Here is a 24,257-nt window from a genome sequence, read left to right as displayed (position 1 = left end):
ACCTTGTGGGTCCATGGTTTGCATTGTCAACAAAGGAATTCTGGCGCCATCTCCTGGCAGCGACAGGCTATGATTTTACTGTGTCCATAATGGCTTTTGGGTTGAGGATCTCTGCAGGTTCTTCAGTTACCGCAGGGCTTCTTAGTTCCTTTATTTGACCGGTCGATTTAAATGGATATGCCTGACTCTTGGTAGATTCGCTGTTGCAAATTAATATGCATTTCATTTGCAATATATAATGCAAATGAAATATATATTGCAAATATATAAACATTGTTCTTTTACTCTGTGAACTACTGACAACATGTCTTCAAAATTCCAAGCAAACATTTAGTATGTATTTACAGAAAATGAGAAATGGTCAAAATAACAAAAAAGATGCAACGCTTTCATACCTCAAGCAATGCAAAGAAAACAAGTTCATATTAATTTAGAAACAACAATACTAATGTTTTACCTCAGGAAGGGTCCAGAAATCAATATTTGGTGGAATAACCATGAGGTTTTCAACGGAGTTCAGTACAGTGGTCTCTTAATTTTGTTTTTCCAGAGCTAAATATTGTTTTTGAGGAATTTAAGAAACTACACTACCCAACGTTCTTTGCGTCTTTGCGCGAGCACAAAGCCTTATGGGTAACCCGAAACGTCCTTGTCCTTGCGCACATCGACTGCCTTCACGCCTGGGCCGGGGATTTTCTTGTCATTCACCTGTACTTGAATAGAATAAAAACTTCCAAACATGATGGCTGCCAGGTTTCTCCGCCGTGCTCTCCCTGCGTTGAGGCAAGCTCGCTCCTACGCTGAAGCCGCCTCCGGTGTCCCGCATATGTCCTTCACTTTCGCCTCTCCGACACAGGTATTGCTTGTCGATATTAGCGAGGCTCAAGGCCTAGCTTAGCCTGTCTGCTATTTACAGCACTTTTTTGCAGTTAAAACGCATTGTCGCCGGTTGCTAACCTGTATGTCCCTGGTGGTGTGCAGATTTGAGCAATTGGACACGTTTGTTGCCATTGCATCAGATGTAGAATACGTCAAAAACACAGCTTAGGTCAAAGTTAGCATTGTGATAAGGATAGCTTCGATAGCTAACCTGGCTGTCATTCAGTGGCTTTAGTCAGTTCTGTCATTTGTCTTTAAAAAATATCACTGAAGAACCCTTTCTATTAATTTAACCAACTTATTTTTTTTACCTGTTTTCCCCCCAAAAATGTTGACCCTAAATACTTATCTTAATTTCACTGATGTGATTAACCTTAACCTACATAAAAAAAATGCTTATTGATAAACCGTAACCTTGAAGTTCATACAGTTTTAATTTGACTTAGCTTGAAGTTAGAATGTAAAAAAAATGCATTAACATTGTTTTACATTTAAATCTCGTTCTGAAGTGTGATTGTGCTCAATCTCTTACAGTTTGATTTGGGAAATCAAATCAGAATCTATTCGTATAATTAAAACATTTGTTAATAGGACTTTACGCTTGACAAAGTTAAGCTCATATTGCTGATTTTCGATATGTCAAAAAAGGAAAAAAAACGTAATTCTCTGCATAGGATTTAAAGTAGTCTTCAAACCAGTTGTGTTTATTTGACACTTACGATTTGTTTGTACTTTTCTTTAGTGTTTTTCCTTTCCTTCATTATAAGCCTTTAACCTCTTACTAAGAAGGAAGGGAATCACTGAGATCTAAGATCTCTTCTTCAGGAGTGTCCTGGCCAGATGGGCAGCAGCACAAAAGACGGTTTCAAAACGCTTGACATGCAGCAACCGAGACACTAAAGATAAGACTAAAATTGCCATAAATGTCTAAAAATGAGATCAAACTTGGCAAAAGCATCTGCAATCTGGTGTGGATGATTTCAGGAGAAACAGAGGTAGACATAAAAAAAATAGAGATCACAAATAATAAAAGGTAAATAATAGTAAATAATACGGTATTGTGGAAAAAAAATAAAAAATAAAACATCTGACAGAAACAAATGTTGTTTTATATGTGCGTCTTCTCTCCCAGGTGTTCTTCCAAGAGGCCAGTGTGAGACAGGTTGACGTCCCCACACTTACCGGTGCGTTCGGTATCCTCCCGGCTCACGTGCCCACCCTGCAGGTGCTCAGGCCCGGTGTCGTCACAGTCTTTAATGACGACGGCTCCTCTGCCAAATACTTTGGTAAGATCTTACTCTGTTGCTATTACACAAGCACTGTTGTCTGTATCATAAACATGTACATCAAACTGTGGCAAAACGTGGAATTTGATTACAATGTTAGGAACGTACTTAGGGATTTATATTTAAACCCCAAATTTAAGCAGTTTGAATTTAAATGAACAAATGTGCATTTCAAAACTGTGATATTCCACTGTCAATATGTTGCATGCATAAATCTGGGTTAGCATATCTAAAGCCTGTCCACAGTAAAAATGTTAACGTTTTAAAAAACTATTTGTCCTCTCACAGATTGCTTCTGGTATTTTCTTTGTCTCGCTTAAATTTTTCAAGTCATCAAACTAATTTTAATACCTGAAAAGAGTAGCTTGCATATGTACAGTCTTATATGCTTGCTTTATTTATTCATTAAAAATGGCTTTCAAAAACATTTATATAATAATTTATAAGTTAATCAAAAAGTCAGAGGACTTTTTTTTTTTTTTTAAGGTTTTGTTGGCTCTAGTGGCCTTTATTTTAAAGTAGTTTGACAGGAAAGAGGACAATGAGAGAGGGGGGAAGACATGCGGCAAATGTCACCAGGCCGGGAATCGAACCTGCGACCACCGGCATGAAGACCAAGGCCTCAATACATTGGTTGTGCTTTGCCCCTGCGCCACCACAGCACCCCCAATAAGTTAGAGGACTTAGTTCACCATCATAATTTTTGCAATCAAAGAACACATTTCTGGAGAAGAGTGAAGCTTAACAGTCTGCTCCTAAGGAGTTTAGTCTATAAGCACTGCCACAATAAATGTGTCTCTAACTTATTTACAATTGACATGAATATTAGGAGCTGGTTGTTGTGAAAAAGAGTCATATTTTATAATAATCTTTTTTACTTTATTGGTTAAAAAAACTGATTGTAGACACACTGTCCCACCAAATGTTCCATTTTATTGAAAACATTTGGTGGGACAGTGTGTCTACAATCAACCATTAATAAAGGTCATTGGTGGTGTAGCAAGGACCGCACTAGCCCCACTAGTGCCACTAAATTTGATTGACATGTACACCAGACCTTGACAGATGCACAATTTCAATATAAGACAAACATGAATTGTGGTTGTTGTTTCTGTCCATCCGTGATATGTGTGAAAAATGACCACCGCTGGTTTGATGACGTCTCAAAGCCTTAAGTTCTTCACTATCCCTCTCCGGACAGATGCTTGTCAAAAACGCATAACCAAAACAAATCTGTTCATTGCAATTACCTTGTCCTAGCATGGCATCTTACATTTACATTTCACTGTAAACTTTTATATGTCTTTTGCACTGAGTACTATGCTAATTGAATCATGGAAAAGCAAAAACTTTGTGAGCATTGTGTAGGAATCCTGTTAAACTCCATTAGACCACATGCATTTGGTCTAATGCTGCTCTTTTTATCATGCACACATCTAGAATCACACATTTATAAGTGCTTACAAAAAGACACTGTGTATGTTTTTGCAGTGAGTAGCGGGTCAGTGACGGTCAATGCTGATTCTTCAGTGCAGCTACTTGCTGAGGAGGCTGTTCCCCTGGACCAGCTGGACGTAGCAGTGAGTATAAACTCTGCCGTATTGCTCACCTGTGCTGTGAGGTGTTAATTAAATTAATACACTAGATTTAAAAACTATTTTCTCTGCTATTCTGCAATTCCACCTCAGTTTATTCCACTTTGCGTGCCTTGTTATGCCCATTATGGCACATTTCTCTAAAGTTTTTTCACTTAACATTTTGTATTTATGTCTGCGCTCAATAAATCTTTACGGTTACAACATACTAGCTCACATCTCATTCACAGCTTACTTCTTGTCATAGAGGCAACTGGAAAAAGACATGATTTTACAATTAAAGCTAAATGTTTAATGAGCATTTTGCAGTTGATTTTAGAAGCTCAGACACAAATATTGTCTGAAGTTTGTTGGATTTTCCGGGCAACATTTAGGTAATGGCAGTTTTCAAAATGCCAACATAAATCAAGTCAAAACGTATGGCTTCTGTTTATCAAATTAAATTGTTAGGCGTTTTATATAACAATTTAGGCATTCTTTTGGTGGTCAGTAAATTTTTACCAGAGTTAGAAGATTAATGGAATAAGAATAAGGAAGTTGGTTAGGAAAAATCAAAATTTGGCAATTTCTAATGTCAAATTTGCCGACATTTGAAAACTAATGTCAGGAAATTTGACAACAACAAAAAAAAAACCTGGAAGTTTGTGTGTAAATTGAATATTTAGTGCTTTTAAAGCTACCAAAACCCACAAGATGCCATGAGGAGAGTTTGCTGTGTTGTTGTGCCATCGGTTACTCATTCACAATTGGCATCAATTGGGTCAGTTTTTTTTTTTCATTTACATCAATTGAGCTGTCCTCTTGAGCTCTTTGTAAAAGGTCATCTGTCCCTGCAGTCTCAGATCATGTGCGTTCTGCTCTGAAAGGACTTCTCTGTCGACTTAAAGTTTGAAACGGTGCTTCTGTTGCTGAGAGCAGCTCTGCAATACTCTGCTGCTAACTACTCTGTTAACTGGGCTGTTAACAGCCCAGTGGATGAATACTCTGCATCCACTGGGCTGGATGAAAAACGGCACCAAATGATGTAGTGCAAGTTTAGCCCAAGCAGAAGAGGTGCAGTTTGAAAGACGCAGATCTTCAGACGTGGCTTCGTAGCGCTTGTGCCTCCCGAAAGTCTGGAATTGACGGAAATTTGCTGCATCGCAGTCAAAGGTTCTGAGCTCGAGTAAAATCCAGTTTTGTTTGTATGTTTGTGAAAATGAAAACAAATGTTTAATTGTGCCTTATTTTACATGAGCACATATTTTGAATTATGTCAAAGATCACAACAAGGAACAAATGAAGTCAGTGATGTAAGGTCTGAAATCTGTCTTTAACATACGTTAAGATTAAAACAAAAAAAGTCTAAATAACCATATAAGTGTGACGTTTCAATCTATATCCTGCTGTCACATTCCCTCCTTTCTAAACTAGCTGTGTGAAAGATGCATCAATTCTTTACGTACCAAGATCTTTCAAGACTCTTGCAGTATTATAATTTGAAAATATCAAATTGAAAGTATTAATTATGATATCATTTTATTGAAAACTGCAATAAAACAAAAGCAATCTGTTTATTAAATGCATTAAAACTTAACTCTCACCATTGCGCAGCAACAATGTTCCTGGCTTCAAAACTGCTAAAATATGACATCTCACTGTTGCTACAGCATCAAAGCGTTTTGAGTGAAAGATGAATTAAAGGAAATAATCTTCTAATTCCTTTTTTTTCCTGTTGTTTTTAAACCACTACCTCCATCAAGAAAGCTGCAGCACATTCAAAATCTGAACCAGCAAGTTAGACTTCAAACACAACTGGAAATGCGTCTTGTCCAGAAAAGGCCTAATTGGAGCCTCTCTAAATAACAAAATCAATATATTTTGTAAAACCAGAAAACGCCGTCGAGGTCAGTCGGTCCGTTTGAAAGGGATGAAGATCTGACACAGGAAGTTGAACTCGTGAGCTTTCGTGGAGCAGTAAGCTCCATGTTTAGTCATTTGCTTACTGTCACTAGCTGCGTTTCCATTACAAATGAGCACAAAACGTTGATGTTCCTGTAATGTCGAAAAACACAATTTCTCAAATGCAGTGTCTCCATTAAATAAGAAAGGCAATTAAAGACGCACGTGAATAAGTTTGTTTACCCGATAAGCCATTAAGAAAACACGCTGCGCCATCGTCCTCCTACACCTTCCTGTCGTCGTCTTTGTACTTTCCATCAGCACCAACATCTGGTTGTTGATCACACGACTTGTGTGATGCGAAAAGTGTTTCTGTTGCAGTTTTGCGAAATACACTAATGTCTGTACGACTGAAAAGCCATAAATAAGTGGTCCGTTTCCATTTCTTTATGAAAATAAAGCAAATTTACTTCCATAATTCCAGTTGGTGCAATTTTAGGGTCAATAAAATTGCAGCTGCTGCCTTTCTGTTAGACTGTTTAAGCCGTAGGACCTGTGAGATGTCATATTTAAACTGGGAAGCTTGTTACCATGCCACTCCCTGGCACACTGGATTCATTCACACAAAGGGAACAATATAAGTGATCCTATTAGTAAATGGAAAACCTGTTTAATAGCCCACATTGTGGTTAAGCCAGACATGTGTTAATGTTAATGGCATCACTTCATACAACTCCTGTTTTTTTTATTTTTTTAAAATAAAGTTCTCATTTAAAGTGTAATCAGTTGGTTTCCTCTTGAGGGAGGCGTCTCTGACTGACTTTGTATTTCGACTTTCACAGATGACCAAATCTCTTTGATATTAATGTGATGGCGTGTGTCTGAGGAGGAGACCCGCAGCACTGAGGCCGATGTCACAGTTTATCAGTTCAAGCCGTCAAAGCCGCTGGCTCCCCTTTAAAGTATACGTCCAGTATGTTTAGTCGCAAACTCTACAAAGGAGGGGAGCTTTTTATGCTTTCTAAGTTGTTCTTTAAGCAATAGCAATTGGCTTAATTTCCCTCTAACTCTAATTAGCTTACATAATTAGCTTTTCCAACCTGATGATTATCCATCTGACCAGTCTGGAGGTGAAACCCAGATTAATGTCGGCCACGATAATGGTGGGGCGTGTTATTATCCACTCATCATAGAGTTGTCAGTCTCTCGCTCTGGGCAGCGTTACAGTCTGTCAGCTTGACTCTGTCGCAGTAAATGAGTTATTTTTTTATCTTTTTTTTATTTTTTTATTTTCCCCTTCCTGGTTGTCTTTCACTCCATAGTAACAATGCACATGGGCCCACACTGTTAATAAGGCGGGAAAGGTCAGTCACTGTCGAGTTATAGCAGATGTGCCAAGTCCCTACTGGGAGACCTTTAACTTCCAGCTATGTTTGGCATTTCTCGTTTCTAATTGCGACTGTGACAAATGGAGCTTTCAGAGCAAAGAGACAGTGGGGATTTTCTCCACTCGTCTTTGTCCTCACTTTCCACTCTTGCTCGGTCTGGCTGTTTCAACTCGGACATCCCCGTTGGGAGATACACGCATGCAGTCTCGAAATGTTTGGAGTTGAAGTATTTTCCTGTTCTACGCACAGATGGAAAAAGGAGAAGAGAGTCTGGAAGGAAAATGTATTTCTGGACTTTATTTCTTGTACAGCTGTAAAAATGTTGAGTCGTCTATCTATCCCTTCCCCTCTCCCTATAGTTTTTTTTTTTGCAGTTTAAACTGTGTCCTTTGTTGAAATATGCATTAAACTCTGTTTTTGTACTTTTTACTTGTATGGTAAAAACTGATAGAAAAAAAGAGCATGAAGTCTGGGTTTGTAAAAAAAAAATAAATAAATAAATAAAAATACTCCTTTGTTGTGTTAAGAAAAAAACGACTCGTAAAGCTGCACAAACTCTGATTTTCCTACTTTGGCAGCATTTTCCAGATTGCAGAACTTGCCTTCACTTTTTTGTTTCATTGCTCCATCCCCCTTTTTTTTTTTTCTTCCATTCACTTTCAGGCAGCTAAGGCCAACCTTGAAAAAGCCCAGTCCGAATTGGCCGGTGCAGCTGATGAGGCAAGAAGGGCAGAAGTTCAGATCAACATAGAAGCCAACGAGGCCATCGTCAAGGCTCTGGAGTAGACGGTACAACTTCTCAGCTCCTTTTAGCAATTTTGAGTGAAAAAGCAGAACATTTGACACATTACTGTGTTTTTGTTCTCCCTTTTGGTTTCAGATAACCTGTTGCTCGGATGAAAATGTTCTGTCTTCTCGGGATTCCAGCTCAGACCTGTCAGCGTCCAGAAAATACCATTCTTTCTTTGTACAGTGAATAAAGTTAACAATAAATTTATTTGGAGTTACTTTGTGAAGTGTTTCCTAAATCTGTTATTTTGATGCTCAAAGTGCGCCGTTGTTTCAGATTATCTGTTTGTACAATTCATTTACGTCCTTTTATCACAATCACTTGCAGTTTTCCGTGCAGCTGCAGTTACTACCACTTGATGGCAGCAGAGAGTAATTAACCTTATTTAAGCTGACCCATTTTTTTTGTTCGTCATGACAAATGAAACATCCGTCACTAAAGTTAGGATGATACAATTCCTAAATGCCGTCAGTAAACCCCCAAACTTGGGAATTTTCTCATTTCTTCAGTTCTGGGATCCGGTATCAACTGCTGCTGCATTGTGACTTATCATAGGGAAATGTGTGGGTTAGCATTACTTGGAATCCTGTGTCCCAAAAAAATTGAGCTGGCAGTGCCCACATCTGAGAGATAACAAAAAGCATCAGCGATGAGGCCAGTAAAATGTCTCCACGGTCTGTTCTGTGGAAAACGGAGCTTCACGCTTGGTTTGCAACCACAGCGTCCAGCTCTCGTTCACTCTGAGGCTGTGACCTCAATCACGTGCTGAATTGTTGTTCACAGAACAAGAACCACAAACCTTTCTAAAAACACAACAGCCATAGTAAGTGCAAGAAAGGTTGATTTCTTTTGTTGTGTTTTGATCTCTAAAAGAGCTCTGAGGCCCTTATAGAAAATATGTATTTATGGTTAGATTATAGTATACTTTGTATTTGCCTGTGCTTGATTTTAGTTAGGGTTGTGTTGGTCTACTACATAAAATCCAATTAAAACAAATTGAAGTTTGTGGTTGTAGCGTAACAAAATTTAGATAAAAGTGTGGAAAGCCTTGCAAAACACACTCTGCTGCACATTCATTTGAAACTATTCTCGGATTTAGTTTTAATCCATTTTAATCAGAAAAAGTGAGGCACAGAAGGGAACCCAAGTGAGTAACGCAGTTGGATTTAAAAAAAAAAAAAGCAGTGGTCGACACCTTTCACATCCTTGTCTCTGTTCTTCTTTCTAATCTGTCATCAAAACCTCACTCCAACTGAAAACATTCATAAAGAGTGCACACTCATCCTCGCGCATCGGTTTTTCACAATGCACGACACGTAGCATTTTGGAGAAAAACGGTTGATTTTATATATATATATATGACTCAGAGAATCACCATCAATCCAGATTTATTTTGAGGGAAGGTGAAACCAAATAGTTTGTTTTTTTTTGTTTTTTTTATCTGATTCTTCATCAAAAAGTGGTCTTGTGTTTTCCACAAGAGTGACCGGCTCTCGCTTTGCGTGTAAAACTCCAAAACTCCGCTGGATGTTTGTGGAAAATAAAGACTCTGAAATTGAGGAAGTTTTTTTTTTTTTTTTTTTTTTTAAGGTTGTGGCTTTTCCAGTGCAGATTGCCTATGGATGTATTTTTAGTCAACGGGATAGATGTGAGGCGAGGGCAAGGTGTGCTTTTTAAAATTTTTCCTTGTCTTTTTGTCTTCCTCAGACGCACATCCAGATTAAGTGAATGTCTCATAAATGGGCTTTCAGACCTGAGAGTCTAAGTGCTGCACGGCAGCAAAAAGCATCCCGCTTTATAACCGCTGCACATTGATAATAGGGGATGAGTATTGAGTGAGAGCCCTTACTGGAGAGCCATTTCGAGTTGAGTAAGGGCCTGGGATAATAAGTCACCGTCTATACCCCATGTACTGTAATTAAAAGACTGTACCGTCTGCACCCGGGAGTGAATAACATCATCCAGGCTATGACAGTCCACGGAGTCATGTTTGAGTGGTACTCGATAACGAAGCGAGTCACAGCTTTGGGAAAGCGTAGCGTGGCACGTTTATTAAATAAACCATATGGGGAATACAGGAGACCAGCCCATGTGAGTCATTTTATTTACACTGATGTCACCTCAAAAACAGACATGAAAGAGTTTTTCTTTTCTTTTTCTTTTTTTTTTGCCCTTCAGTTTAAAGATATGTGTTTTGAAAAGTGGTTTGTGTTAATTAAATGCCGTATTGTAGCATTTAATCAAATGTGCTACTTGGAATGCTTTCCAATGTCGGGATGAAATAATGACGTGAAAAACTCAATTATAAAAAGGTTTTAAGTCTACTGCTCCTGGTATAAAACGGTGAAAGTGCACTTTGATAACTTAAAATTAGGTTACTTCTATGTTAAGGAAGTACTTAAGGGATTGTTTTGGTTTCACTTGATGGATGTTCTCAAACTGTTCTGCTTTATTTCAATGTAACTTTCAAAAATGTGCTAGATGGGTTCATGTCAGTTTGGCAATGTTACCATTGTTGCTAGAGAAAGCTTAGTTATTTGAAGTGAACTTTCTTCCTGCCAATCTTAGCTCAGTAGTTTCAGTTACAACTTACACCGAAGTCTGAAGACATAAAAGTGTAAAATTTACAGAAAAATGTTCGAAACGCTAAAAAAAATGTGTCTTTCATCGATGGCTTAGAGTTTCCCAGCATTAGTTTGATTAGGTTCAACATCAGTAATCTGCAAACCTTTTTTTATTTTTTATTTTTCTTGCTGCATAACACAAATTGCGTTTGAGCTTAAGGTCACAAACTGATGACTGGACTTTTTCCTTCAGGATTTTCTTATAGTGAGCAGGATTCAACGCTCCACTGACTGATGTTGAATTGCCCTGGTCCTGAAGCAGGGAACCTGCACCACACTGTCACACTACCTCCAACACGGTTGATTGAATCATGAACCCCAACCTTAAGGAAGGCCTTCAGTGCTTTATGTGCTGTTCTGTTTTTTGTTTTTTATAAGACTTCCTGGAGCAACTCCTCAGCTGTTCTTGAAATTCTTTAGAGCAACCTGCTGCATTCCTTTTGAGATCTTTCACCTACTTTATGACGCCAGACATGCTTAGTTTATGTAACAGCTTAAAGAGACACGGCAATTGCTGTTGAAACTATCAGAAAATGTGAATAAATACAGTTTACACAGTGTCGTTACTTATTTTTTTTCCAAATAGTGACAGCTCGATTTGAGTATTTTTTTTTCCCTCAGTAAATGATTTTTGTAACAGAATTAATTCTGATGCATGTGTATCGCTACACCACTGTGAATACAAATGTGTAGCCCTCTGATAACCAATGTCTCTGTCATCCAGTTCACAACAACTGACTAAAAAAAAAAAGTGAAGCAATACCTTCGACAACTAACAGACAGGAAATTGACATTTGGCTTTGATCAACAGTTTTCAGTTCTCTAATGGAAATGACATCCTCTGAAGCAGAGAACAAAGAAAATCACGGAAAGGGTTGATACCAGCGTGGTCGAGCTTTCTGCAGGGATGCAGAGAGGCAATAAAATTAATCACAAAGCCGATAGAACCGAGGCATAAGATTTTTATTATATGTGGGTAAGGGCTGGAATGTGACACGTCCTCGTTATGAGACAGCGTAACATTTTCCTGTGTCTCTTCGGGGCATTTTCATGCAGGCTTTAGTCACCAGCGTGTATGGATCGGAGGCGAGCAGACCGACTTTAACCTCCCCAGCCTTGAAATGCAGATCAGAGTCTCTGACTGGACGCTCGAACCAAAAGTCCTCTTCATCGCTTTTACATCAGTGCTCTCGTTCTGCTCGCGAACATCATTGGACGCGCTTCACGCACACTCACACTGACATTTCACACTTGGTGTTAATGATAATTCAAGCAGCTGACATCAGTCGGCGACACGTGGATTTATCAGTCACAATCGGGAGAAATAAAATCGTGTAATGATTGAATAGAAGGGTTGCGGGGCAAAAACAAAAAAAAATAAAATGAGAGAGGGACAGATGACACATTAACTGACATGCTGTGACTCATAAAGAAGTGCTACATGTGCATACCATAAAAAAGAGAAGACTGCACGTTTGGATTTCTTTTTAGTGGAAGTGAATGTAATGTTTTTATGGGATGTATGAGCAGGAAACAGAACAATGGACTGGTGCATCTGTTTTTCTGTCTCGTCCTGTTTGGAGGCTGTACCCTGTAAACATCGATGCGGTCTTGGCGCCCTAGATAATATCTGCATTACACTTTTACGGGGAAAAAAATTATAAGACAGTTTAAGGTAAACGGATGCAGAAATATGCATTCAAATCAGTCTATGCGTATCCTATATAGTCGTATTACAACGCAGTATAACTTGGTTCGTAATTCATATGGGTAAAATATTATCTAAGGAAGGCCAACTGAGAACATTGAGTTACAGGCATCTATAATTGTGGGCAATTCATAAATGGAGAGCAGTCGGGAAAAATAGCAGGTGGAGAAAACTGGGTATATCCTCCAGCAGCGTCAGCCTATAGCATCATCACTAAGAATAAGTGAATCCACTCTATGAGCTTTAACAAAAAGTTAAAGTCTTAAATGTAGACAGGGTGCCTTTCTTATTGACTAAAACCGGGAGCTGGTTCCACAGGAGAGGAGTCTGCTAACTAAAAGATCTGCATCCCGTTCTACGTTTACAAGCTAGGGACTGCCAGTGAGTGCTCTGTTCAACCAGTGTGCTTTCTATTGGGTACATATGGAAAAATTACATTGATAATTTGTGACGAAGCTTAATTATTTTAATGATTTTAAGTTCTAGTTGGGATTCAACCTCTAGCCAAAGACAAAACGTGATTTATCTACAATCTTTTTTTTTTTTTTTAATTCTCGCTAACACTCTCACCGGTATTCATACCCATCAAACGTTTCCCCACAACAAGTTGGAACCAAAAACCTTATTGAAGTTTGTCATTTTGTGTGATAGACAAATGTTAGATAAATGACAAATGGTTTTCAAAAACATTTTACAAATATCTAAAAAAAAAAAGAAAAAGTGACGTATTTGTTTTCCATTCCCTCTACCCCATCGCCCCTAAATAAAATCCAGTGCAATTGATTGGTTTGGTATCTAATTATACTATCCCAACCTTGAGACATGGGTGTAACAGCATCTGTTAGAAGCAGCAAAATACTTGAGACTGGACCAGAGGTTCAGCTTTCCGCAAGATAGCAACCCCAAACATACAGTCTGTGCTGCAATGGAATGCTTTAGATCAAATTTAGTTCAATCACAGTCATATGTTTGACTGAACCAGTTAATGCTCAGATTGAAATCTAGCTACAAACCTAAGACGAGACCTACGCAAAGCAAATGTTCACACACGTCTCCCGTCCAATTTGAATGAATCTGGAGAAGAACTGGCAAAAGGAGTTGGAGCTTGCGGATCCGATAGACATACCCTTCCCTAGACATGAAGCTGTAGAAAAAAGTGAATGGTGGTTCTAACACATAAAACACAAAACGTTTGTCGTAACCTTACAAAAAACATGAAAAGAAAAAAAAAAGGGTTGTGAATAAGTTTAGCAAAGGACTGTGCATTCCCATAGCAGGTGGCAAGCTACAGGATATTAGGAGTGCCTGATGTGTGAAGGCAAATAAGAGACCTGGGAGAGGAACGAAGAGGAAATTAAAGGTCTGGAAAATTTAAATGCTCTCAGCAACGAGCCAGTTATGACTTTGAGGACTGCAATTTTCCACAAGCCGGAGTGTTCCGAAATTACACATAGGATCCGTCGTGCATAATTATCTGCCTTCGAAATTTTATTATACCGTAGATGTCGGTGTGGCTCAGCCGCCATAAACGCATTCCTTCGGATGGCTTTCTTGCGCGCAGAAATCTTTTCACCTGCGAGAAACGATCAAGCGCGTCCAAGTTTGCATGAAAGGCGGTTTTAGAGAGAAAGAGAGGCATCCAGGGAGCGGAGCTGATTGAAGTGCTGACCTTTTGGTGGGACCGTGCAAAGTGGGGGCCTGCAGACTCTCAGTCAGCTGTCAGATACTGCATCCAGCCTGGTTGTGGGAGTAGGGGCCCTGACACCAGCCTCCCACCACTCTGCCCTGTTTGTGTCATCCATCTCTGCATTCTTCCAGCCTTCCATTCCACATTAACACCCACCCATCCACCTGCCAGAGACGAAGAGCCAGGCAGCGCCGCAAAAAACCACTCAGCCAGACACAAACATCCACACACACAAAACAAAAACAGATTTTAACCTGTGCCAGCTAGGTAACGTTTCTCCTACAAATAGCAGTGTGGGCATTTGGGAGAGAAATCGCAAAGCCGCAAACAGCCTGCTGTAGGGGTGAGATAATCAGCTTTGTGGTAGCAGCAAATGGCCCCCTGAGTGGCAAGGCAGGTAATCACTGCACTGAGTGCTTCTGTGGGAGAGGAGGAAAGTGCTTTTTTCCATCCTTTCCATGCGAGTGTCTGGGCATATTCGCTCCGAAAATGAGCAGCCAACTCAAACGCGCACAGTTATAAAAGAACTCCAAATGGGTAGCCGGTTGCAAGCGCCGTGGCACATAAGCTGTCAGCTGTACAAGAAAAAGAGTTTTTTTTTTCTTTAAATATATATATATATATATCCTCAGAATACATTTGTTTAACCATGAAACAGAAAATGACAGTGAAAGAAGGAAAAACTTCAGGCAATTCCCTGTTCCCCAAAAGCATCCCAGGTCGGGAATGCTTACGTGAAACATTGAAGCCACACATCTTGCTTGAATCGACATCAGAGTTTGTTTTTTTTTTTCCTCATGTCCTTAATGTGTTTCTCATTAAGCGGTCCCTTGATGAACTCAACCGGGTTACTCTGATAAACAACACACTTTTTAATTCCTTTTACTGCTAATGTAATGTGACATGAAGATTTAGGTTTTTTGTTTTTTTTCGTGTGACATTGCAAAAGCATTGCGTTCTCACGCAATAAGTATCGCATTCCCAATAAGCTAGCAAACACATCCTGGTCTAATCGGAGGTGAATAGTTTTGCTTGGGGCATTTAATTTGCATTCTTGCACGTGGTAAGGTGGGCCGACGCTAGGCTACCTTTGGCCGAGATAAATGTGAACAAAATGTTATTTCTCCGGATGTTCCTGATGATGAGCGTTGATGTTCCAGCTAGACGTCCTGCAGCGGTGCGCATCGGCAGGGTGGAACCTGTCATCAGCGTACAGTATGTACAGTGCCACTTTAGGAAGTGTGAATATTTGTGTCGGGTCCAAAAGGTGAGGATGGAGAGCTCTTTGAAACTGTGTCAAAGGTCGAGCGACGCATAGGATATTTGTTCTGTTCAAGGAAATGAGAGGGGAGAAGCTTGGCCTTTTGTGACCTCAGCAACACTATTCACAGATCTATATTTAGCTATGAGGCCAACGAAGAGGCACTTTCAGGCTATACGTCTCATTTGTCCTAAGTCATCAACAAAGCAGAAAGCACATGCATTAGTGCTTTCCACAGGGTGTCATTGGAGCCACTTCTGTGCAGAAAGATTGATAATATACAGGAATAATTCTGTCGTTCATCTCAATAAATGACAATATCGTTGGAAAAATTTCTATATTGCAGCTCTTAATTTTGATGTTTATAGCTAACACATTATTAAAAACCCAAAACTCTGTTTTTAAGAAAATTACAATATCATCAACAAAGGGATTTTGTCTACATAGTCAAGGATAAGACTGATGATCCTACAGAAGATGGTCTCTGTAATCCTCCGAAAAGACTGGTAACTGCGTTACACATTTTTCAAAGCATCAACATTAATGTGTGCATAAACAATTTGTTGTTGATTTTAAGATTTCAGTCACAGCAGTACAATCTTCTTCAAGTTTTTATTAGCTGTTCACCATAGTCATCTAAATTAACTCTTGAGAAATATCACTGTGTGAGGAATCGGTTTCAACACAGTCCTCCCGAGGCTATTTCCGTGCCTTTTCCTAACACACTTTTTCCTTCCTCTCAACTTTCCATCAGTTTGCTTGGATGCATCACTTTGTGAGCAGCTGGATTCTTTACCGTGACCTTTTTGTCTCCTCCATAATTGGTGGCAAATATTTAAACTCCTCTCTTTGATGTTGTGTAAAACTAAAAATTTGAGAAAAACTAAGCTTCAAAATGGACTTTTTTTTTTTTTTCTCTGTGTGCCATCAATTTCTATATTTACCTTATTGAACTGAATCGCTAAGTGAACAGATGCGGCTGTGCACGCGATGGACCGTAAAATCAGGCAAATCGTCCACAAGGATGAGAGAGACGGTTGACTTTGACAACTAACGCGGGTTTTACGTAGAGGAACCTGAAGACAATGCCCGACGTGATTTTGGCGGCCCTGTTGCCACAAGGTGACTGATTGCCAACACACAGGAGTAACATTTGCCACGTGTGCCGCGGATTATGTAAGTGTCACAATGCAGCCCCCCTGCAAGGAAGGTGGTCGAGTGCTCGTGAAGCAAAGCAAACACAACCAGATAAATACGAGCGATCCCGGCGCAGACGACGCTTGGCTTTGTCCAAACAAGGCTAACATCTGTTTGCTCCAGATAAGCCAACCCTGTAGTGAATGTAGTTTTCCTCTCTCCCTCCGCCCCGTTCTTCTCAGTTCATGTCCTTCAGTCCCATGTGATTTTTCCATCAGGCCCTGAGCGTTTTTTTTTTTCTTTTTTTTTGCTTTGACCTCAAATCTGTAGCTGAGCGTTTTTTTTTTTTTTTTCCTTGCCTCCTGGGGCCGGTTCACGCGCCTTTTCCTACAGTCTGTCTTCAGCTGATCTGCTCCCCTTCCTTTTTTCCAAAACACATACTGAATGTGCCTGGGCACGAGATGACACATTTACGCATGAGTGCGAATATGCACACGCCCACTGTGCAGAAGCAGTCTCTTATCTGTCCCTTTTTTTTGTTTTTAATTGCACGCTTAGTTAGCGCAGGTGACGGCCCTGTGGTGCGTTCTGTTGTACTCGTGCACGCGCCCAGTCACGCCAAAAAAAAAAAAAAGGGGAACTTGGGCAGCACGTAAATAACTCCAGAGCTGCACCTCCGGACTCTCTTCCTTCCTCTTGTGTCGAAACTTCTGTATCATTCAATCTCTTCTGCCACCTGGACTCTTTTGAAACTTTTCAACTGACTGAGAAATTCCTGCAATTTTTTTTTTTTTTTTTGCAGATTGTGCAAATTGTAAATATAGAAACAAATCTCAGAGAAAACTTTCAGAGTTTTCTTCTCCTTCTTCTTTTGGAGAAGGACTTTCTGGACATACACGTCAAGCATTTTATGCTCGCACAAGTCGCAGTTTTGCAGAAGCAGAGCGTGGAACAAGTTAAAAGCTTTGCACTGTGACTTGTGACACCCCTCTTGACCTTTGCCATTCCAGTTAATCCTTTTTGTGCCGGCTGACGTTTGTTGCTGCACCCAGTGTGACTGAAAACTCTCCGTGGCTTCATGGTCACAAGCCTCTTTGGTGGGGCAACTTTGGAAAATATGCCAATAAGCTAGTTTCCACCCAGGACGCCCAAAGCCGGCAGAAATAGCTTCTTTGCCTCTGGCCTGGATTCCTCTGCTGATGTCCCTGAGTTGCTTGTGATGGATATAATTAGAGGAGAAAGTCACTAATGAGATGAAAACTGAAAAAGCCTAAAAAAAAACTATTTGTGATCAAGATTATATTTACACCTTTGCAACTGATCATATAAAAAAATATTTGATGTTATGAAATGTAAATGTTTTCAGAAATGTTCAAATTTCTCTTGAGGGTGGAATTTCTTTCTAATACTTTTAAAATATTTCTGACATTTTTCTTGCAAATGAGGAAATAGCCGAGTGGATTCCAACCGTGCCCCCCGCCCCCCTCTGCTGTGTTCCTCTTTCAGCTCCACCTTCCTCCACCGTCTCGTTGCGTGAATCCTCGTCTAGAGTGTCCCTCCACCCTTGGATTTTCCGGGTTCTCTGCACTGACCGAGGCTTAAATAACCCATCATTGAATGATTGTGTGCAGTGTGAATTACTCCACAGAAATCCGTCGCTCATTTCCAGCCTCCAACTTACCAGCCACCTTGCAGAAGCATTCAGATCCCGTCAACATTTTTTNAAGGCCTCAATACATTGGTTGTGCTTTGCCCCTGCGCCACCACAGCACCCCCAATAAGTTAGAGGACTTAGTTCACCATCATAATTTTTGCAATCAAAGAACACATTTCTGGAGAAGAGTGAAGCTTAACAGTCTGCTCCTAAGGAGTTTAGTTTATAAGCACTGCCACAATAAATGTGTCTCTAACTTATTTACAATTGACATGAATATTAGGAGCTGGTTGTTGTGAAAAAGAGTCATATTTTATAATAATCTTTTTTACTTTATTGGTTAAAAAAACTGATTGTAGACACACTGTCCCACCAAATGTTCCATTTTATTGAAAACATTTGGTGGGACAGTGTGTCTACCATCAACCATTAATAAAGGTCATTGGTGGTGTAGCAAGGACCGCACTAGCCCCACTAGTTCCACTGAATTTGATTGACATGTACACCAGACCTTGACAGATGCACAATTTCAATATAAGACAAACATGAATTGTGGTTGTTGTTTCTGTCCATCCGTGATATGTGTGAAAACTGACCACCGCTGGTTTGATGACGTCTCAAAGCCTTAAGTTCTTCACTATCCCTCTCCGGACAGATGCTTGTCAAAAACGCATAACCAAAACAAATCTGTTCATTGCAATTACCTTGTCCTGGCATGGCATCTTACATTTACATTTCACTGTAAACTTTTATATGTCTTTTGCACTGAGTACTATGCTAATTGAATCATGGAAAAGCAAAAACTTTGTGAGCATTGTGTAGGAATCCTGTTAAACTCCATTAGACCACATGCCTTTGGGCATGTACTGCTCTTTTTATCATGCACACATCTAGAATCACACATTTATAAGTTCTTACAAAAAGACACTGTGTATGTTTTTGCAGTGAGTAGCGGGTCAGTGACGGTCAATGCTGATTCTTCAGTGCAGCTGCTTGCTGAGGAGGCTGTTCCCCTGGACCAGCTGGACGTAGCAGTGAGTATAAACTCTGCCGTATTGCTCACCTGTGCTGTGAGGTGTTAATTAAATTAATACACTAGATTTAAAAACTATTTTCTCTGCTATTCTGCAATTCCACCTCAGTTTATTCCACTTTGCGTGCCTTGTTATGCCCATTATGGCACATTTCTCTAAAGTTTTTTCACTTAACATTTTGTATTTATGTCTGCGCTCAATAAATCTTTACGGCTACGACGTACTAGCTCACATCTCATTCACAGCTTACTTCTTGTCATAGAGGCAACTGGAAAAAGACATGATTTTACAATTAAAGCTAAATGTTTAATGAGCATTTTGCAGTTGATTTTAGAAGCTCAGACACAAATATTGTCTGAAGTTTGTTGGATTTTCCGGGCAACATTTAGGTAATGGCAGTTTTCAAAATGCCAACATAAATCAAGTCAAAACGTATGGCTTCTGTTTATCAAATTAAATTGTTAGGCGTTTTATATAACAATTTAGGCATTCTTTTGGTGGTCAGTAAATTTTTACCAGAGTTAGAAGATTAATGGAATAAGAATAAGGAAGTTGGTTAGGAAAAATCAAAATTTGGCAATTTCTAATGTCAAATTTGCCGACATTTGAAAACTAATGTCAGGAAATTTGACAACAACAAAAAAAAAACCTGGAAGTTTGTGTGTAAATTGAATATTTAGTGCTTTTAAAGCTACCAAAACCCACAAGATGCCATGAGGAGAGTTTGCTGTGTTGTTGTGCCATCGGTTACTCATTCACAATTGGCATCAATTGGGTCAGTTTTTTTTTTTCATTTACATCAATTGAGCTGTCCTCTTGAGCTCTTTGTAAAAGGTCATCTGTCCCTGCAGTCTCAGATCATGTGCGTTCTGCTCTGAAAGGACTTCTCTGTCGACTTAAAGTTTGAAACGGTGCTTCTGTTGCTGAGAGCAGCTCTGCAATACTCTGCTGCTAACTACTCTGTTAACTGGGCTGTTAACAGCCCAGTGGATGAATACTCTGCATCCACTGGGCTGGATGAAAAACGGCACCAAATGATGTAGTGCAAGTTTAGCCCAAGCAGAAGAGGTGCAGTTTGAAAGACGCAGATCTTCAGACGTGGCTTCGTAGCGCTTGTGCCTCCCGAAAGTCTGGAATTGACGGAAATTTGCTGCATCGCAGTCAAAGGTTCTGAGCTCGAGTAAAATCCAGTTTTGTTTGTATGTTTGTGAAAATGAAAACAAATGTTTAATTGTGCCTTATTTTACATGAGCACATATTTTGAATTATGTCAAAGATCACAACAAGGAACAAATGAAGTCAGTGATGTAAGGTCTGAAATCTGTCTTTAACATACGTTAAGATTAAAACAAAAAAAGTCTAAATAACCATATAAGTGTGACGTTTCAATCTATATCCTGCTGTCACATTCCCTCCTTTCTAAACTAGCTGTGTGAAAGATGCATCAATTCTTTACGTACCAAGATCTTTCAAGACTCTTGCAGTATTATAATTTGAAAATATCAAATTGAAAGTATTAATTATGATATCATTTTATTGAAAACTGCAATAAAACAAAAGCAATCTGTTTATTAAATGCATTAAAACTTAACTCTCACCATTGCGCAGCAACAATGTTCCTGGCTTCAAAACTGCTAAAATATGACATCTCACTGTTGCTACAGCATCAAAGCGTTTTGAGTGAAAGATGAATTAAAGGAAATAATCTTCTAATTCCTTTTTTTTCCTGTTGTTTTTAAACCACTACCTCCATCAAGAAAGCTGCAGCACATTCAAAATCTGAACCAGCAAGTTAGACTTCAAACACAACTGGAAATGCGTCTTGTCCAGAAAAGGCCTAATTGGAGCCTCTCTAAATAACAAAATCAATATATTTTGTAAAACCAGAAAACGCCGTCGAGGTCAGTCGGTCCGTTTGAAAGGGATGAAGATCTGACACAGGAAGTTGAACTCGTGAGCTTTCGTGGAGCAGTAAGCTCCATGTTTAGTCATTTGCTTACTGTCACTAGCTGCGTTTCCATTACAAATGAGCACAAAACGTTGATGTTCCTGTAATGTCGAAAAACACAATTTCTCAAATGCAGTGTCTCCATTAAATAAGAGAGGCAATTAAAGACGCACGTGAATAAGTTTGTTTACCCGATAAGCCATTAAGAAAACACGCTGCGCCATCGTCCTCCTACACCTTCCTGTCGTCGTCTTTGTACTTTCCATCAGCACCAACATCTGGTTGTTGATCACACGACTTGTGTGATGCGAAAAGTGTTTCTGTTGCAGTTTTGCGAAATACACTAATGTCTGTACGACTGAAAAGCCATAAATAAGTGGTCCGTTTCCATTTCTTTATGAAAATAAAGCAAATTTACTTCCATAATTCCAGTTGGTGCAATTTTAGGGTCAATAAAATTGCAGCTGCTGCCTTTCTGTTAGACTGTTTAAGCCGTAGGACCTGTGAGATGTCATATTTAAACTGGGAAGCTTGTTACCATGCCACTCCCTGGCACACTGGATTCATTCACACAAAGGGAACAATATAAGTGATCCTATTAGTAAATGGAAAACCTGTTTAATAGCCCACATTGTGGTTAAGCCAGACATGTGTTAATGTTAATGGCATCACTTCATACAACTCCTGTTTTTTTTATTTTTTTAAAATAAAGTTCTCATTTAAAGTGTAATCAGTTGGTTTCCTCTTGAGGGAGGCGTCTCTGACTGACTTTGTATTTCGACTTTCACAGATGACCAAATCTCTTTGATATTAATGTGATGGCGTGTGTCTGAGGAGGAGACCCGCAGCACTGAGGCCGATGTCACAGTTTATCAGTTCAAGCCGTCAAAGCCGCTGGCTCCCCTTTAAAGTATACGTCCAGTATGTTTAGTCGCAAACTCTACAAAGGAGGGGAGCTTTTTATGCTTTCTAAGTTGTTCTTTAAGCAATAGCAATTGGCTTAATTTCCCTCTAACTCTAATTAGCTTACATAATTAGCTTTTCCAACCTGATGATTATCCATCTGACCAGTCTGGAGGTGAAACCCAGATTAATGTCGGCCACGATAATGGTGGGGCGTGTTATTATCCACTCATCATAGAGTTGTCAGTCTCTCGCTCTGGGCAGCGTTACAGTCTGTCAGCTTGACTCTGTCGCAGTAAATGAGTTATTTTTTTATCTTTTTTTTATTTTTTTATTTTCCCCTTCCTGGTTGTCTTTCACTCCATAGTAACAATGCACATGGGCCCACACTGTTAATAAGGCGGGAAAGGTCAGTCACTGTCGAGTTATAGCAGATGTGCCAAGTCCCTACTGGGAGACCTTTAACTTCCAGCTATGTTTGGCATTTCTCGTTTCTAATTGCGACTGTGACAAATGGAGCTTTCAGAGCAAAGAGACAGTGGGGATTTTCTCCACTCGTCTTTGTCCTCACTTTCCACTCTTGCTCGGTCTGGCTGTTTCAACTCGGACATCCCCGTTGGGAGATACACGCATGCAGTCTCGAAATGTTTGGAGTTGAAGTATTTTCCTGTTCTACGCACAGATGGAAAAAGGAGAAGAGAGTCTGGAAGGAAAATGTATTTCTGGACTTTATTTCTTGTACAGCTGTAAAAATGTTGAGTCGTCTATCTATCCCTTCCCCTCTCCCTATAGTTTTTTTTTTTGCAGTTTAAACTGTGTCCTTTGTTGAAATATGCATTAAACTCTGTTTTTGTACTTTTTACTTGTATGGTAAAAACTGATAGAAAAAAAGAGCATGAAGTCTGGGTTTGTAAAAAAAAAATAAATAAATAAATAAAAATACTCCTTTGTTGTGTTAAGAAAAAAACGACTCGTAAAGCTGCACAAACTCTGATTTTCCTACTTTGGCAGCATTTTCCAGATTGCAGAACTTGCCTTCACTTTTTTGTTTCATTGCTCCATCCCCCTTTTTTTTTTTTCTTCCATTCACTTTCAGGCAGCTAAGGCCAACCTTGAAAAAGCCCAGTCCGAATTGGCCGGTGCAGCTGATGAGGCAAGAAGGGCAGAAGTTCAGATCAACATAGAAGCCAACGAGGCCATCGTCAAGGCTCTGGAGTAGACGGTACAACTTCTCAGCTCCTTTTAGCAATTTTGAGTGAAAAAGCAGAACATTTGACACATTATTGTGTTTTTGTTCTCTCTTTTGGTTTCAGATAACCTGTTGCTCGGATGAAAATGTTCTGTCTTCTCGGGATTCCAGCTCAGACCTGTCAGCGTCCAGAAAATACCATTCTTTCTTTGTACAGTGAATAAAGTTAACAATAAATTTATTTGGAGTTACTTTGTGAAGTGTTTCCTAAATCTGTTATTTTGATGCTCAAAGTGCGCCGTTGTTTCAGATTATCTGTTTGTACAATTCATTTACGTCCTTTTATCACAATCACTTGCAGTTTTCCGTGCAGCTGCAGTTACTACCACTTGATGGCAGCAGAGAGTAATTAACCTTATTTAAGCTGACCCATTTTTTTTGTTCGTCATGACAAATGAAACATCCGTCACTAAAGTTAGGATGATACAATTCCTAAATGCCGTCAGTAAACCCCCAAACTTGGGAATTTTCTCATTTCTTCAGTTCTGGGATCCGGTATCAACTGCTGCTGCATTGTGACTTATCATAGGGAAATGTGTGGGTTAGCATTACTTGGAATCCTGTGTCCCAAAAAAATTGAGCTGGCAGTGCCCACATCTGAGAGATAACAAAAAGCATCAGCGATGAGGCCAGTAAAATGTCTCCACGGTCTGTTCTGTGGAAAACGGAGCTTCACGCTTGGTTTGCAACCACAGCGTCCAGCTCTCGTTCACTCTGAGGCTGTGACCTCAATCACGTGCTGAATTGTTGTTCACAGAACAAGAACCACAAACCTTTCTAAAAACACAACAGCCATAGTAAGTGCAAGAAAGGTTGATTTCTTTTGTTGTGTTTTGATCTCTAAAAGAGCTCTGAGGCCCTTATAGAAAATATGTATTTATGGTTAGATTATAGTATACTTTGTATTTGCCTGTGCTTGATTTTAGTTAGGGTTGTGTTGGTCTACTACATAAAATCCAATTAAAACAAATTGAAGTTTGTGGTTGTAGCGTAACAAAATTTAGATAAAAGTGTGGAAAGCCTTGCAAAACACACTCTGCTGCACATTCATTTGAAACTATTCTCGGATTTAGTTTTAATCCATTTTAATCAGAAAAAGTGAGGCACAGAAGGGAACCCAAGTGAGTAACGCAGTTGGATTTAAAAAAAAAAAAAGCAGTGGTCGACACCTTTCACATCCTTGTCTCTGTTCTTCTTTCTAATCTGTCATCAAAACCTCACTCCAACTGAAAA

General features: G+C 39.5%; 1 protein-coding gene across 4 annotated transcripts; it reads left to right on the top strand.

The window, feature by feature from the left end:
- Positions 1-616: 616 nt before the first annotated feature.
- On the top strand, positions 617-23,220 carry atp5f1d (ATP synthase F1 subunit delta). Of its 4 annotated transcripts, none has more exons than XM_016680704.1 (5): positions 617-856; positions 2,012-2,165; positions 18,836-18,924; positions 22,872-22,996; positions 23,084-23,220. In XM_016680704.1, exons 1-4 carry the CDS (start codon positions 740-742, stop codon positions 22,992-22,994), a joined length of 483 nt encoding a protein of 160 aa, XP_016536190.1. In that variant the 5' UTR covers positions 617-739; the 3' UTR covers positions 22,995-22,996; positions 23,084-23,220. The 4 variants fall into 4 exon arrangements, with proteins under 4 accessions (XP_016536190.1, XP_007570126.1, XP_016536189.1 ...); XM_007570064.2 differs by having other exon boundaries at positions 22,872-22,997; positions 23,089-23,220; XM_016680703.1 differs by lacking the exons at positions 18,836-18,924; positions 22,872-22,996; positions 23,084-23,220 and adding exons at positions 3,657-3,745; positions 7,693-7,817; positions 7,905-8,041.
- Positions 23,221-24,257: the final 1,037 nt, after the last annotated feature.

This window comes from Poecilia formosa, unplaced genomic scaffold (genome assembly GCF_000485575.1).
Source record: "Poecilia formosa unplaced genomic scaffold, Poecilia_formosa-5.1.2 Scaffold254, whole genome shotgun sequence".
Taxonomy (NCBI): Eukaryota; Metazoa; Chordata; class Actinopteri; order Cyprinodontiformes; family Poeciliidae; genus Poecilia; species Poecilia formosa.
Note: the sequence above shows the minus strand (reverse complement) of the source record. Positions and strands in the feature narration are given on the sequence as shown.